This window comes from Lampetra planeri, chromosome 20, assembly GCF_965212315.1.
Source record: "Lampetra planeri chromosome 20, kcLamPlan1.2.h2, whole genome shotgun sequence".
In the NCBI taxonomy this organism is placed as follows: domain Eukaryota; kingdom Metazoa; phylum Chordata; class Hyperoartia; order Petromyzontiformes; family Petromyzontidae; genus Lampetra; species Lampetra planeri.
In genome coordinates, this window is record NC_136126.1 from 10,412,993 (window position 1) to 10,430,770 (window position 17,778).

General features: G+C 44.2%; 1 protein-coding gene across 2 annotated transcripts; it reads left to right on the top strand.

Annotated features, from left to right (window-relative positions):
• The first annotated feature begins 3,970 nt into the window (after positions 1-3,970).
• LOC144724430 (gamma-interferon-inducible lysosomal thiol reductase-like) lies at positions 3,971-17,723 on the top strand. Of its 2 annotated transcripts, none has more exons than XM_078603545.1 (7): positions 3,971-4,836; positions 6,935-7,090; positions 8,354-8,428; positions 11,521-11,616; positions 12,937-13,089; positions 13,611-13,679; positions 15,845-17,723. In XM_078603545.1, exons 1-7 carry the CDS (start codon positions 4,705-4,707, stop codon positions 15,872-15,874), a joined length of 711 nt encoding a protein of 236 aa, XP_078459671.1. In that variant the 5' UTR covers positions 3,971-4,704; the 3' UTR covers positions 15,875-17,723. The 2 variants fall into 2 exon arrangements, with proteins under 2 accessions (XP_078459671.1, XP_078459672.1); XM_078603546.1 differs by lacking the exon at positions 3,971-4,836 and adding an exon at positions 5,654-5,846.
• Positions 17,724-17,778: the final 55 nt, after the last annotated feature.

A 17,778-nucleotide genomic window follows, 5' to 3' on the forward strand; every position in this document is an offset into this window, starting at 1 on the left:
GAGTGAGGCCGGCGGAACGCGGCGAGCGAGTGGAGAGCGCGGAGGAGAATTGTGGATCGGTGTGAGCGGGAGGAACATTGAGCGATGTTGGATGAAGGAATGTTGAGCGAAATACGCGAAATAAAGTAACGAGGAAAGACAAGAAGTTGTCGTGTTGGTTCGAGCACTACAGTACACATGCACAAGTACCTGCCTCTGGCAGACGCGATAAACGGATAAAGCATCAACATTGGTGTGATGCAACCCCTTCCTATGGTCCCACCTCATAGGAGAATTATTCTTTCAGCCTGTCAATCTACCTGGCCATTTGACCAGAGAGTTGGTTCATACATAACGAGTCTTGCAGTGCTGTATGGTCAGTTTGCACCTCAAATTTCCGTCCGTATAGGTATGGGCGAAATTGCTGCACAAAATGCGCAATGGCCAGGAGTTCTCTCCTAGTTACACAGTAGCATTACTCTTTGGTTCTTTCGGTAAAGTCACGTATAAAAAGAAAATAATAAATTAAATACTAGCATACGACGTTTCGATTGCAACACAAGCAATCATCATCATGTATAAATGAAATAGAAACACAAATCTAGTATACTTAGAAATGTAATGTAATACAACAGAGAGTCGGATAACATAACAGTCAACACCCTACCTGGTTGATTACGTTCTTCCTGAGAATGCTAAATTTGAGAGAGAGATAAAACACACAACCAGAGGCATATAGGCAGACATATAAGCAGACAGATATCACAGAGATACATAGAGACACATACATAGGCACACAGAGAAACCACGCCTCTGTGTCGAGGCCTTAAATAGAGAGAGGGGGCGGGGGCGGAGAGAGAGGGAGGGGTTAGATAAATTAGCATGTCAATGAGTGGCACGGTGAGTGGCACGGTGCAAAAGCTTGAAAAATTAGGAGACAGGGAGAGAGACACATTGAATTAAATAACCTAGCAGAATTTCGAAATGTAATGTAATGCAACACAGTATCATTGTTCAGCCGATGACAATACCCGGCTGCCATAGGCTATTACCACCTCTGCCAGACAGCACCTGAGATGGTATAGTCCCAAACCCCACATCGCTTGCATCCGTGTCCAGCGTGAAAGGCAATGAAAAATCTGGGTATGCCAATGGTGGTATACCCAGAGCGTCCACAGATAAAAGCTATATTCTCTTCCGTATCCCATTGGAACTTCTGCCCCTTAGCTCTGAGTGTGTGTAGGGGTTTCACAGAGGCCGCAAAATCCTGTACGAATCTACGGTAATAGGAAATAAAGCCGATCAATCTTCTAACATCTGGCACGGATGCGGGGGTTGGCCATTCTCTAACACACCGTGTCTTCTCGGGATCAGACGCCACCCCCGTTGCGCTGACTATGTGCCCCAGGTATCTAACGGGAGGCTGTGCGAGAAGGCATTAAGAAGGCTTGAGTTTCAGATGTGCTTCCTTGATATGTGAGAAAACCAGCCTCAGCCAGTGTAAGTGTTCTTGGAAGGATCGTCCAAACTCAATTATATACGTATTTATTTGAGTGACTTGCTTACCTTTCCTATACTTTGCAGGTTTATCGGTGTTTGTATTTTTGTTGGAATTTTCTGACTCGCCCCTACTGGACATATGTGACAAAGATCTTCATAGCTCATCAAATTCCTGCTGTAGTCTAAATAAAGATTCGTATTATTCCGACCGAATTCTCGCCTCCAATTCAATGGCCTCTTGCCACGACGTATATCCCCCACCCGTTTTCAACAAATCTGACGTTTTACAAAATACATACTTCATACTTTAATTGTTTTCCATTGCGTTTTAAGCGTGACTTAAAATATATTTCACTGTATTCAGTTATTCACCGCCTAATCTTTATATGTACAACTGCCCGGCGCAGCGTAGTTCATGTTTTGTTTGCTCTTATTAAACAGGACATGGGAGATACTTTGATCGACTGGGTGGGTGAGTGAGTGAGTGGACGAGTGGGTGAGTGAGTAAGTGGGTGGGTGAGTGGGCAGGTGAGTGAGAGGGTGTGCGAGTGGATGGGTGAGTGAGTGGGCGGGTGAGTGAGTGGGTGAGTGAGTGGGCGGGTGAGTGAGTGGGTGAGTGGGTGAGTGGGTGGGTGGGTGAGGGAGTGGGTAGGTGAGTGAGAGTGTGAGAGGGTGTGTGAGTGGATGGGTGAGTGAGTGGGTAGGTGAGTGAGTGGGTAGGTGAGTGGGCAGGTGAGTGAGAGGGTTAGAGAGTGTGTGAGTGGATGGGTGAGTGAGTGGGCGGGTGAGTGGGTAGGTGAATGAGTGGGTGAGTGAGTGGGTGGGTGAGTGAGTGAGTGGGTGTGTGAGTGGATGGGTGAGTGAGTGGGCGGGTGAGTGAGTGAGTGGGTAGGTGAGTGGGTGGGTGAGTGGATATGTGAGTGAGTGGGCGGGTGAGTGAGTGAGCGGGTGTGTGAGTGGGCGGGTGAGTGAGCGGGTAGGTGAGCGGGCAGGTGAGCGGGTAGGTGGGTGAGTGGGTGAGTGGCTGTGTGTGTGTGTGGGAGAGGTAGTGTACGTGGCCGGGAGTCGGAGCCTTTCCCTGTACACCTTGGGTGCGACAGGGATGTCCTCTGGCTCCCACATTATTTAACGTCTATTTCGACTGCGTAGTTCGTGAAGCCTTCAATAGCTGTACCGGGGGAATTTCCATTTGGTACAGATATAATGGGAGGCTGATCGACGCCCGGGTGCGATCAAGGGATGGCTCCCTATTGGTCAACCACGTTATGTATGCCGATGATTTGGTAATAGCTGCTCATTCAGAAGAGTTGGAGACGCTGCTGCTGAGACTGGAGCGTGCCACTAAGAGATGGGGCCTTACCATCAGCCCCACCAAAACTAAGCACCTGCCTGGGTATTTTGTACCATCGGACACTCCACCCCCACAACTCCCAATCGGTGATGGGGAAGTTGTGGAGAGAGTGGAGAGTTTCCCATACCTGGGCAGTGTGCTTATGACCGGCTCCAGTTTAACAGCAGAGGTCTCACTCCGAATCAGTCGAGCGGCAATATCTTTTCATCGGTTGCGTAACGCTGTGTGGAAGCTACCTGGTCTGTCGCTCCGCACGAAGCTTCAGGTCTTCTCGGCCACGGTCATTCCCTCCCTTCTCTACACTTGCGAAACGTGGACCCCCCTAATGGAGCATCTTCGCCGGTTGGAAACATTTAGGCTGGCCTGCCTACAATCCATCTTGGGTTTAACCAGGCTGGATTGTGTGAGGAGCTCACAAATCCTTGAAAGATCTGGGCAAAGTCCCATCGGTGAGCTCCTCCGGTAGGCAAGGCTGCGTTGGCTGGGTCATGTAGCCCGCATGCCCAGCCACCGTATGCCTAAACAGCTTTTGTTCGGCCGGATCGAGGGGGCTAAACGGGCGCAGCACGGGCTAGAGAAGAGATGGAGTGATGTGGTACAGGAGGACGTGGAGCTGAGTGGACTTGCCGATGACTGGTACCAGCGGTGTCAAGATCGGCCTCTGTGGAGGAGGCTCGTGAAGGACGCTACTGGGCAGTTGGAGGCAGTCGCCCTCCAACAACAACAGAGGGCGGAGGAGCGACGCTCACAACAACGAGCGGAGCGCCGGGTGGCTATAGCACAGCAAGTTGGTACAGTAAGGGGCAAAGGTGGTGCATCAGCCAGTCATCTCGGTCATCTCGGTCAGTCGACCTGTGGCACCTGGGTCTGCCCCGTGACCTGCCAGCGGGCGTTCGACACTTCACGTGGCCTCAAGGTGCACTTGGCCTGGCACAAGCGTCGTGGTGACGTCACCGCCACTTAGTGGCGAATGGCGGTTGTTGTTGTTGTTGTAGCGGTTAGCGCGCTGCGCTACAAACCTGGCGACCCGCGTTAGATTCTCGCTCACGGCCAACATCAGTGACGATTATCTGAACCGGTCCCGGGCCTCCCCTAGGTCGACTCAGCCTCAAATGAGTACCTGGTTCGGTGCGTAAAAACATCGCCACTGGGGAGACTTCATCGGTGCTCGCTAACAGCACTTGCCCCAACAGTGTTAAAGCTATACGGGGGATCTTTGTCTTTGGGTGTGTGGGTGAGGGAGTTTCCAGCACTGGCACCCACCCAATAATTGGGCTTCCTCAACATCTGATGCGTCGTTTTTAATCAATGAATTGCATTCAGTCGCACGCAATTGGTTTATCTTTGCCCCGCTGGGCAATATTGTATCCCTTGCAAGTAAGTGGGCGTTAGGCGAACAGCAGCAGCAGCAGCTAGCAAGCAAGGCATTTCAGCAATACGCGTGCAGAGAGTTGCCTCATCGAGGAGTTGCGTCTCTGTCAATAGTTGCTTTACCATTGAGAAGTTGTTGTAAGTACTTGCTCCGACGAAGGAACCGTTTGTCTCGGCAACACGAAGTTGCTTTCAACAAAAAGGCCGCTTAATTTAATCAACAAAGCACTATAATCTCGAACGCGACGTTGATTGAACAACGAAACGTTGCTTTAACAAAACGCATGCGACCCACCAAAAAGTCGCTTCAACTCCGTCCACAAAAGTTGACATCGACGAGGAATTAATTCAACACCGCGCGCACCGACTTAACACAATTGTTTTAACAACACGAGTTTAGTTCGGCACAGAGTCGTGTCGACACCGCAGGTTGTTTCAACCGGCAACACAAAGTTGCTTCAACAACAACAACCACAATAACTTCAACAACAACAACCACAGCCATGGGTCCTCTCGGCCTGGTCGCCTTGGCCACCCTGGCCCAGCTCGCCTTCTGCTCCAAGCTCAGCAACGAGTTCAACTCTTGCGACGCCACTCCGCGACGCATGTGCGAAGCCTCCAAGGACTCGTGCGAGGTAAACAAAACTTTTGTGGACCACCCTGTGGCGAAGATAACTGCTGGTGATGAATGTCGAGGAAGGTGCCGGCTGCTGTCGCCTTGAGAAGCCTCGGTCTTGCCTGGAAGTCGTGGCCGGGTTTGGTGCTGCGGTGCCGGCTGAGAAGCTGCGAGTTGGTGGCCCGGTGTGAAATTATCGAGCTTTGTTACTGTGAATGTTGTTTTTTTGTGGGATATTGACGGTGTTTTCTTGTGTTTAATCTATCGCTTACGAGATTGACGTGGGAGTAATGGAGCGAGGTTCGTAATTGCGAATTGTTGGTTTACTCGAGGCTGGTTTCGCTCGATGAAGTTGCCGTCGCAGATGCATCTCGAGGCGGTAGCGAGAGCAGGCGAGGCCGAGGCTTCGGCCTACAGACCCCGGGACTCCATCGCCACCGTCGGCTAAATGTGTAAATAGCGAGACAACATCTTGACAATTGTAGTGCAGACCGGACAATGAGACGCAAACAAATGTGTGACTTGTACGCATCTGTATGTCTTGTTTGAAACGGCTGTTTTTTCCAGCCTATTATACTATCATCATCGGGGTTTGCTCATCATTCACAGGTTTGATTAGATCTGTGGTCTGGGAGCGTTTCCTTTGGTTACTACTACTACTGCGAATGAAAATAGTTCTCTATTTGTGACATTTGGAACATCCTCATCATTGGTAGTATTCGCATTTCTTTCACAACCCCTTGTGAAACAAACACCGCCTTGTTGCGAAAGAGCGAACGCAAGAATATCCCAGTTTTTTTGTATCTGCCACGAAGCTCATGTTCCACTATAAGCCGCATCCACTGAACAAACCACGGCAGTAGTTTTGGGATACCTGGACGATGCACACAGGTGGAACGTTTTAAACTCCCCCAGTAGTCGTGTGCGACTCTGTGGTCATCCAGAACAGACGCAATGCCCGATCCACGAATACGAAGGAGACCTCACAGCGATGATGATACACTCCGCGACTCCTCACTTGACCTGACTGTGAGATTGTAGTTGTTTCTCTGCAGCTATATCAGCCATGCGAAAGAAGACGAAGACTAGTTGTATGATGCTATCTGTTGAATTAACTGATCCAACTTGTTGGCTAAGAGGTCCTGTTTGTGTGTTTGCCAGTGATTTCCGTAGCTTTTTGTGTGCTCCCGTAGCTTATTACAGTACATGTTTACCCACTTTTGCGTTGTGTTCTTTAATGTCTAATATTATATTAACGGTTTTATAGAATTATGTATAATCTATATGTTACTATTTCTTCATAGTGATTTCTGTTGATGCAGGTATCTCATCCTGTTCGCGTTTATATTTTGCCCCTCGTATTTGATTGCCCTGTCCATTACAACGCTGGTTATTGATTGTGGTGACATCCTTGTCCATTTCTTGGTTCTTTCGGTAAAGTCACGTAGAATGGAAATAATAAAATAATAAAAATAAAACATAATAAAATAATTCTCACGACGTTTCGGCCACAACGCAAGCAGCCGTCCTCAGGTGAAGAACAGGTCTGTCAGACCTGTTCTTATTTTATTATGTTTTTTGTTAATTATTTTATTATTTCCATTCTACGTGACTTTACCGAAAGAACCAAGAAGATGAATCCCTGCAGCAACGAAAGCTTTAAATCGAAAAATCCTTGTCCATTGTTTTGTTTCTCTTGAGATTTGAATGCTTGCGTGGATAATAAAATGAAGTACAATGATAACATGGTTAAAAAGCGCGATTTTTTTTTCATTTAATACTGCCACCAAATCTTATCAATTCATCAAACTATTTTTGGGTTGGGGATGAGTTAATTTTTTAACATGCCTGAGATGCATCGCGTGCTTTGAGATGCGCCTGCGGCTGTCTGTAACGCCTTTCCTTCCGATATTAGGAAACCACTGGAGCTATGTAATTTTAAATATAGATTAGAAACTCATTTCTTCAAAAGAGTTTTTTCTCTTTTGTTATCCTTCCCCAGCATCTCCGATTTGCATGGTTGGCTACGTGTTGTGCGAAAGAAGTTCAACATAATGCAACGTGCAGCTTGGCCATGGAATTTATTTAATGCCTTGCCATTGCCATATCTGACCCAGCCCAGGTGCACGGGCTCCGCTCCTGTCCTCCTCGATGTCTACATGGAGTCGCTGTGCCCAGACTGCCGGGATTTCTTCAGGGGCCAGCTCTACGGCACGTGGCTGCTGCTGGGAGACATCATGAACATCACATTGGTGCCGTACGGCAACGCCAGGGTACGGAGCGTGCTGCCGTTCGTGAGTGATTGTTCGTGCCAAGGCAGGCTGGCAGTACCAGCATAGCACACGTGACGGCAGAAGGCCACAAATTTATTCAATTTGTACGTGTTGTTGGTGCTATCCTTACTCCGCATCTCTGATTCGCACGGTTGTTGACATACGGTGCAAACGAAGTTGATACATGCATACGTAACATCAGGGATGACTAAGGTTTTTTTTTTAGGTGTGTGGCAAATCTTTTAGATTTATAGAGCACCTTTTACCTGAAGGCGCTTGACATACTATTAAACGGTGACAGAATAATGATTTAGATCACAGGAGTGTGTGAGGATTGGGGAATGATCAACTTCGATAGAGGGTACTTAGGGATCACAAAAGGGTCGGGGAGAGACTGGAAGTAGTGGAGGGGAGGGAAGAGGAACAGAATGGGCAATAGAGAAGAGGTAAGCTTTAAGAGAGGAATGGAATGAGGTTAAGGATGGAGACTGCTTAATGTACAGAGGAAGTGTATTACAGTGGAGGGGTGCAAGGAGGGAGAAGGGCCAAACATGGGATTGGGCACAGGGAGGATGGGCAGAGAAAGAGAGAGCAGAAGATTGGAAAGGAAGAGATAAGAGGGGCATAGAAGGAGATGAGAGGCAAGATGAGGTGGGGCAAGGCCAGGGAGAGATGTTAAGGCCCTGTCAGATCTCAAGCTCTTGACAGACTCCTGCACAATCTGCCCCGCTTATTGCACAGCATAAGCGTCTGTCATTTACAGATGTATTTAAGCACATTATGTTGGGAGTGCACTCTTTGAGAGACTCAACCTCTAGCACACTGGTAAAATGTATTAAGACATGAAATACATCAGAAATAATGAACATTTCCATTAGCAGGCCTGAGTCAATGGTAGAAATTCTACATGAACGTGTTGCGTGTCAATCTCTACAAAATATGTACATCAATGAATAATTAATCAATAAACGATTTATCCCAGAATATTAAGATAGAATGTGACTTGCGATTACCAATCTGAAAGCATGGACCACAAAGTACACGACTGCCTACTTCAATCATTCGCTGGCAACATTTGAGATATTCGTCGGGCTGCTGCTATCGCCATCCAATGACCCACTCGCCAACCTTGACACAAACGTATACATTTTGCTGATGAAATCATTCCATAGTATGACAACAGTTGACTTTAGACCTACCTGCTGATGCTACACAGCACTGCATCGTTGCATTTTCATGTTCTGCTGACCCTGTGTTTTATAGGAGCAGTCGGCAGGAGACCAGTGGAACTTCACTTGCCAGCACGGCCCGAATGAATGCAAGGGGAACATGCTGCAGGTGAGGATGTGTTGCAAAACTAGTTAAGATCTAGGTGTCCATAATCAGAGTTTTGATATGAAGAAGTAAGTAAGATGACCTCAATAACAAAATATCTTAATACATTTTGGGAAAATTTGAAAGGAAATTATAGTTTTGGGAAATATGGCTTATTAATGTCAATGATTTGACAAGTCAATGATTTGACATGTTAAATCTTGACTTAAAGCTTTCGTGACTGCAGGAATACATATTCTATGTGTCTTTCGGTAAAGCCACGTAAATATAAAAACATTACGACGTTTCGAACGCAACACAAGCTGAAGACGATTGCTTGTGTTGCGATCGAAACCGTGATATTTTTTATTATTTTTATATCTACGTGGCTTTACCGAAAGATCCATAGAATATATACAGTATTCCCTCATTATTCACGAACTTGCTAACCACGATTTTGGCTATTTGCGAATCACATCTACAACTCTACACGACTGCATGAGATAAAGTTATGAGAGATAAAGTGACGAGAGCTAGTGATGCAAGGGAATGTGGTGAGATAACGTATTTAACAGCTTATTTACGTATTTAAGGTAATTCATTAAAAATTTAGGTTTTCGTAGGCCAATATCATCCGTGAAATTGGCTATTTATGAGAATCTCCGGAATGTATACCTCGATTAACGAAGGAATACTAATTTTCTCTGAGAAAATCTGACGCCATGTTATTTCATTTGTATTTCCCTTATCGAGAAAAATGGACAGATTTATATTTGAATTACAATCTTGTTGGTTGACATACTATACCCACGTAGACATACTATACCCATGCAGAAATATTTAACGTGAAAATAAATACACATATTTCTTACGTGTGTTTTTGTGATTTTTATTTAAAGTTGTGTTATACTGTAGAGTGCTATGAAACTTCTTTGTGGTCTGTTGCACTTTATAAATTAGTAAAATAAATAAGAAACCCACTTCATGATTATACTGATCGTTTACTCACATCATTAAAATGTCTGAAATGTACATAAATAAATCGTGGAGCTTCCATGTTTATTTGGTGTTACTGCTTGCATTTCTTGATGTACTTTACATATCCCTTGAAAAAAATCTTATTTCAAAGCACTCTTACCTGGTAAAATAAACATGTATGTCCATCATCATCATTCTAGAGCATTTGGCAGTGATAATCCTGTAATTCAGCTTTTCAGAGGGCATTCTATTTGAGGGTAATGCAGGGAATCGGAGCCATAGTTTTCATGAGACATCCACCCACTGGCAATGAGGTACATGTAGAGGCCCTGCAGCCGATAGGTTTCATAGCGTGGTGGTTGAGTGTTGTATGAATGGATTTTGTCCAGGCACTCTGTATTTTTTAAAGATGTGCCTGGGTTTTTATTGCATCCGGGAGTTTTCAAAACCGCGAAGACACTAATAATGTACGTAAACTTGAGTAAGCATTAGACTATGCAGTATATGTTAATTAGTGAAGGCCTCGGTAAATGTTGAAACATTAAACCCAGCCGATGGCTTTTACAAGCTGTTGTTTTCATCTTTGAAATGACCTCCCACGTGAGGGTGCACGTGACACAAGATGATTTTGTAATACTTGACAACTGAGCGTGAGTGCATACGCAGTCCACTTTTTCAGCCGAGTACATTCATGTGACCTCGTTGTCTTGGTACATTATTAACTAAATAAGTGGTCATCTTTACAACTAACATGCCTTGATCAACTTTAAGATTGCCCAAAAAATGTGATTTTAAGCTGGTTCATGTATTTGCACACGTGCACATATTTTAAACCGATTCATGATTGCAATAGGGTCGCTCTTGTTCCTTGGTAAATGGACATAACGTGTCAAAACAATAATACATGAAAATAAAACGTAAAATACAGAGGAATTCAAATCATCAAATAGTTATGAGATTTGCAGAAACATTGAAATTATAAATACTTTCTATTGTCCACAAAAATTTTTTTAAAGTAAAATTAACATTGCATTATAGTAGAATCATTTATGGAACTAAGTGTATTCTGTTTTACGTTTTAAAGCTCATATCACTGCCTATCTAACGTCAGATTCAGCAAAGTCCAATTTGTAAGTGCTGCAAATGTAGAGGCAGATATCGCCCACCTGCCTGACTTTGACGTCGGTTTAAACACTTGCTCTGTCCACACAATCGATTTGAGTACAGTAAAAAACCTCTTCATTTGTCGGCAAAATTTGATGATACTCGATTTTATATCTGTATACCAGCTGAAGTTCCACGCATGTTTTCCCTTAACTATTCGTGATTGGGCAACTTGGCATCATGGCAGAGAGGGTACTTGCACAGTGGTGGACTGGCTTTATCCCGTGTGCACATCTAAGCCTTTGTGTAACATGCACAGTGCAAATATGCACAGACATTTGCCACTGTCAATCAAAAAATATATCTTTATTTGTGCCAATATCGCCCTCAATAAAGTAGGCATCAGTTCACATTGCAGCAGAATAGGGAACGGTACAGGGTGCATAGGGCAAGAGGAATGACAAAAAACCTTACTCAGGCTTTCCTGGGTAAACATTGTAAATGTTGGGAGGTAGAAACTAATTGGCACGTTTTGTTTGTGACAAACCCTACTCATTGGCTGTGTCGGGTGGTGGTGGGTTTAACGACACATTATATTTACACGATCTAACCTCAAAAAAACTTTATCAAGGATATTATGTATGTTTTATGTTGAACTTTTGCACCGTATGTAGCCAAATCTCTGCTAATCGGAGGTGCACCGTGAGCTCTGAACGAGGGGAAGACCTCAAGCCAGATTGTTGTAATCTGACTGTAAGACGGGACTTGGGGAGGTTGGATATAAAATGTGGAACGGTTGCAGGGCCTGGCAGAAAAGTGATTGCTATGTCTCGGTAACATCCTTAGGAGTGGCCATAATTATATTTTGATCTGATTGAGTTTTTCTCTTGTATCAATTGGGGGTGATATCTCATTGATGCTATGTTTGTATGGATGGGGTCGAATGATGGCCAACAACATTACTCGTACTAATTTGGCTATGGTCTCGGGGTGTATTTGATGTGGCTGACCTTGCTCTCTCCCTACACACGCAGGCTTGTCTGATCTACTTCTTGCCGAATAGCAATGATCATATTCCGATCTTCAATTGCATGGAGTCTGCTGCTAATCCCATTACAGCTGCCCAGCAGGTAAGCTTCTAGTCAATTGCACCGTCATTTAAATCACCATATGGAGTTGTGGTGGTACATGCAAAAAATCCATCGATTCTAAGTGGGCTTGGTGGATCGCTCGGATTTTATCATGTGTTTTGACAATTCCATCCTCCGGAGCTGGTAGGTGACCAAGAAATAGATGCATTACAAATGTGTTCATGATCCACTTGTGAAGATGTTTGAAACATGTGTGGGTTTTCTAGAGATGCTATGGTTTACCCTGTCATGTATAACACTTAAACAAGAAATTGGCCAAATATCTCCAGGAATGCATCTTCATCCAAATTGGCTTTGTGAAGCTTCCTGGCTATTGCTATTTCTGTGTGTGGATTTGGATAAATCATAGAAAAAACACAAGTCATCACGTTTTAGGTATAACTATAGGCAGCACTCCTTACAAGTCACAGTTACTGCAGTGAGAAATGTTAAGCACACCTAATTTTTTAAAATGTCCAAAGGAAACTAGGTAATCTGAGGGCATCATCTAGATGGTGTCACTGAAATTGCAGCAAAATCGTCTTGACAAATGAACCAACTTGCACAAGACGGAGATGAAAGTATAGATAGTGGGAACTAAAGAATGTAAGACTTCCAGTAGTGCAGCTGTTCATCATTTACTTAGACAAAGGAACCAGAAACATATCAAGCTTAAGAAACTTGTTCGACATGAAATGAGATTCGTAATGTTTTACTCGGCCATTGTATCCCATTTCCTGCAGGGTGCTACTGTAGCAGAACTCGACTCGATGAGAAGGTTGAAATCCCAGCTGGGTGGGGAGGTGGCCTAGCCACTTGTTCCGCCTGAATCCACGTTGTTTTATAGCCTGGCCCACGCTGCGAGAATATAATTTCCATTACCGCCTCAGGGCAACCAGTGGATGGGTGTCTTGGTGACGAGATGGTAACTACCTCGCCTGGTATGCAGAAGGTTGTGGGTTCGATCCCAACTGATGCTGGTATATTTGAAGTTTGCACGCTCTTTCCGTCGTCGCATGGATTTTTCTACGGGTCCTCCGGTTTCTCCCTCCACATTTAGAATCGACGTGCATTTAGAGTATTTGGCTGCTATAAATATCCACGTGATAAGCCACTTCGTTAAGCTATCATTTGTGGCCAGGTCTCTTCTGAAAAAGAGCGAAATAGCTCTGTGGGCCTTACCTGGTTAATTAAAAAAATAGTTTAGCTTCAGAATGTGTACCACATTACTCTTCTGTATGGAGACCAGTTGACTTGGATTGTTTATGTTCATTGTAGTGTGTGTTTTATAACAAATGTGTGCTTGTGTATCCTTGCCAGTGTACAGCCATGCTGGCTCCCAAGCAGAACTGGCAGTTGGTAGATAAGTGTGCCAGTGGCCCCCTGGGAAATAAACTGATGCACAAAAACGCCCAACGAACAGACGCCCTCCGCCCTGAACACCAATACGTGCCCTGGATCGTCTTCAATGGGGTCAGTGCTCACTGCCACACTTGTCAGCTTTGTAAATTAAAATGCATCATACTTTTTCAAGTTGTCTAAAAGGGGCTTTTACATGATTTACTTGAAGCCTGCTTGTTTATTTTGCCTAGCTAACCTATACGCATATCCATCTACATACCTATCCACCCACCCAGCTACCGACCTATACACCTGCCTCATCTGTCTGTCTGCCTGCCTACAACGACTGGGGGTTCCAATACAACGTGTAAAGCTCCGATCTAAATGGCATGACCTTCAATTCACAACACTGTAAGTGTGTAGAGAGAAAATGTGTAGAGAGCTCTTTAAATATCCGTGAAATTGAATGGCAGATGCTCCCAAAAACATTTGAAAACAAATGTCAGTTTAAAATATCGCAATGGAAATGGGGTTTTTAAACATATAGATTTTCATCTTAACACTGTCAGCCGCACACGTTCTCTCCTGACAGAAATACGTCGTTACGTCTTGTCACATTTTGGTGCAATCTGCCACGGTCGCTCTTGTTGCAGGAGCACACGGAGACGCTTCAGAATAAGGCTGAGAGTGCCCTGCTTGCCCTTGTGTGCGGCGCTTACAAGGTGACTCGGCGTGCACGAGGATGAACAGCAGGGAATTTCCTAACGTCCAAAAGAAAACCTCATTACAAGATGGTGTTACAAAATAGTGGGATGTGTAATGTGGGGAACAATTAGGCATGTAAATACGTGCACCATTTATTTTAATTTTTAAGGAGAGAAGGAAATTCTGGATTCTGGACTTGAACATGGTTAAGGACTCGATGGCATTTGTAGCTGATGGGAGGGTGTTCTAGACCAGCGGTTCCCAACCTTTTTGGCACCAGGGACCGGTTTTGTGGAAGACAATTTTGTCACGGACCGGGGTTGGGGGGGGGTCATCATTGGGTCTTTCCCCCTTTTCAAAGAAGCTCTCCAGCAACGTTTGTTTGTTACTCATTGTGGCTACTAGGGGTTAGCAGCTCGTGGGCTTACCACAACTGTGACCGAGACAAGTGCGCAGTGCAGGAAAGAGGCGCGGACGGAAGTGGTAAATAATAAAACAATGGGGGCGGGCCACGCGCGGACTCACCGCTCTCACCTCCTGCTGCTGTGCGGCCCGGTTCCTAACAGGTCACGGACCGGTACCGGTCCGCGGCCCGGGGGTTGGGGACCCCTGTTCTAGACCATGAAGGCATCCAGAGGAGGAAATACTGCTCAGGGCTTTTGTCAATTCCTTGGTGGCTGGTAGTTGATTGGAATCTATATATGCATCCATGATTATTACTGGTTGTCTTGAATGGTCTAAACGTTGTACTGTCTGGAACCTTTAAGGATAAAAATGGTTCTGTTTTCTGGTAGTGCAATTTCAAATTGCAACCTTTGCTCATTAAGGGAATATTTTGCAAACATCATTGCTTGTTGCTCCCTGAGCTATCACCAATGTGCTCTTGTATTGAAGGACTGGCTTTTTACCTAATGATTAAGTCGGCATATTAAGTGTCGTATATTTCATAGTGTCAGCCCAGTTATTAATGACTGCACACAAAACTCTTGTTACATTAATTAAATTAATTTAGTCTTGCGCAGCTCTGAGGGATAGTTTTTTATATTACTGTGCAGTGAAGAAACTGCACAGGAAGCACAGTCGAGTCGTGCGGTTTTGGTAAGAGAGGCGTCAGGGAATATTGGAGGTGCAGTCCCTTCAGTGTCTCTTCTGGGGTTATTCCCAATCACGATTAAAAGAGGCTATGTCTGAAGCGAGGGACTTGGCTTAATGGACATTTCAATGCCTTAAGTCAATTTATGTTGTCTGAGGCCCATTGAACAAATTAGCTCTTTTTCAATAGCAGGGTTCTTCAAACTCCGTTATCCACCAGATTGTCTTTCTGAATATACCAGTTTCATTTCAAATTATGAATTAAGTTGTTACACGCTACACATGCCTGATGGTTGTTTATAACGCCCCTTACGACGATGGATAGAGCACCGATTTAAAATTGAGAGATTCTTGCGTGTACACGTGTCAAATGTGAGAGCTCTTAAATCGCGTCCACGATTTCTGCCTCGCCCATCGTGCTGCTGTTGAGCACTTACCCAAGCGCACGCAGCTTGTAACGACTTGGTTTGATTTTGAATGAAGGTTGGGGAAACGTGGAACGGTGGACCACGGTGAGGCATGAGGAGTGTTGTTTGAGAAAACCAAATCTAAGTTTGCCGACTCCGTTATGCCAGTTGTAGCAACTCATGATGAGGGTCGATGCAAACTCATTGGAAAATGTGCCCCAATCTTAATTTAGGAGCTTTCGTGACTGCAGGAATTATTCTTTGGTTCTTTTCGGTTAAGTCACGTCTAAAAATAAAATAATAAATTAAAATAACATATTACGACGTTTCGATTGCAACACAAGCAATCATCATCAGGTATAAAAGAAATAGCAACAAAAATCTAACTAGAAAACTATAGACAGACATACAAGCAGACAGACATCACAACGGCACACAGCAAGAGGACACACATCGGCACAAAGAGAGGGGTCGTTTCTGTGACGGTCCCTTAAATATAGAGAGGGGGGGGCGGGGATGGAGAGAGGGAGGGGGCAGAGAGAATTAGCATATCAATGAGTGTACGGCCACGTACTCCTGTTGCAAGTAAGATGACAATGTGGAAGGGGCACGCAGAAATAATGATTTGCTGACTAAAAGAAAACCATGTCTTCTTACCGTGTTCTACCTCTTCTCCTTTGCAGGGCCAGTTGCCAGCAGTGTGTGGGAAGTAAATTGAAGCAGACTGCCCCACAGTCTCCTGGCGCCATCCACTGGTGCCAAAAATTATTTTGACTGCAATGTCTTTGTTTATGCTTTGTAAATAGTAATCGATAGCAATAGTTAACAAAGTGTTGATTTGCTTTCAAGTTTAACCAATCTGAATGATCAATTGTTGGAGAACCCCCTCCCTTCATAAGACCAAACTGGATTATTGCCAAGTGCCTTAGTTGGAGTGGCGAGTTGAATGTGAGCCATTGCAGATGTCGGTGTGTATGATCTGTGTGCCCGGTGAAACCCGGGTAAATCACAAGTTAGTTGGGTGACCTTAAGATTTAGAAGGGGGACATACGGTAAAATTTATACCATTCGAAAAAAAAGGGATCTTTGGCCTTTAATCACATCTTAAGTGCTCGTTGATTCTTAGTGGTTGCTAATTGTAATTGGACAATGCAACATTTATCCAAAACCTCATCTGCATATGTAAATAGATGTTCTGTTACAATGAAGTTGTTCTTTGGAGGCTCGAAAGGCACTTTTAGTGGAGCTGGTCAATAACAAATCACTCCGTTTATACTTTAGTTATCAGTTCCTGCCTTGTGTGTCAACGTTGCTAGTAATAGTCAGATCTTGCGCTGGGAAGAGTAACAAACATCGCTTGTTACTACATGCAGCTGATGTTTGAATTTCACAATGATAGCTAACGAGCTCGCCTCCCTTCAACCTTTTGTAAGTAAAAAGGTGTCATAGGAATGCAGACATGAATTGTCATGATTGCTGTTATTACATTATGATTCGAAGTTGGTGTTAAGATAAATTGAAGAGGTGCAGACCATGAAAACTTTGTGTGGTGCTGTACTTAAAATAAAGTTTCCACAAACCTTTGCGACGCCTTGACACCTGCCTGCGACTTCGTTGCCATGTGGTAAAAAATCCAACACGCAGGTTTTTTTCAACCAATATAATCGATAGTGTTTTGGGTTAAGCTGCATAATGATTTGGCCAAATTTGTGACGTTAAGACCCTCCAACACCCGACATAGGCAAACAATGGAATTGTTACATCTGCAAGGATGAAACGTCCCAATTCTGCTCACAGCTCTGTTCATCCTTATCAACACAAATTTAGAAACTGGTCACGACGTTTTGCTTGAAACTACGTCAAGCATCGGTAAAAGTTACAAGAGGCCAATATAAATCTTTGGAACTCAAGACCAACTTGTGTGGCTACGTTGTGGGCAACAAAAGGCAGTGTAGTTTACATGCTCTTTTCAAACATCCCAGGAAATGTTTTTCCCCAGACACTGGTTTCCTCCCACACACTAAAACAGAAATGGCCAAATATCCTACACAGAATATTCCAAATATTATTCTTGAATTGTCAGGCTTCACTGGGTAAACAAATGCATTGTTGATAGAAGTAAAACCAACTTTTTTTTTTACATGTGAAGTTGAACACTTAAAGCACTTGCAAGTTAAGGGTTGCTCAATCTGTGAAGGTCTTAGTCGTCAACTTTGCAGTTGGCCGGGTAAAATAGGATTTTCTTCTCCAAATCTGCAGTTGTCTGCAGGAACATCTGCTGTATATCGCAATGTAAACAATGCCTTTAACATTTACATCAGTGAATCCATAATTTGTTGAATATTTATGGTGTCTCAACATTTAAATCTGGGTAACTGCAAAACATTGTGTTTTAATAAAATCGTATAAAAGGGACAGTCCTTTATGATCTAATAGTGCCGTGTTTTAATGTGGCACCACAACTTAAGTGCATTGTGGTTCAAATTCGTGATCGATAGCCAAATATTGCAACGTTAAACCTGTTTAATTCAAATTGCCAAATATTAAACATTCCACATTTCATTCAATGTGTCTTGTAAATGTTGGTAGTTTTTTTCGTATACTTTGGTAAGTCAAG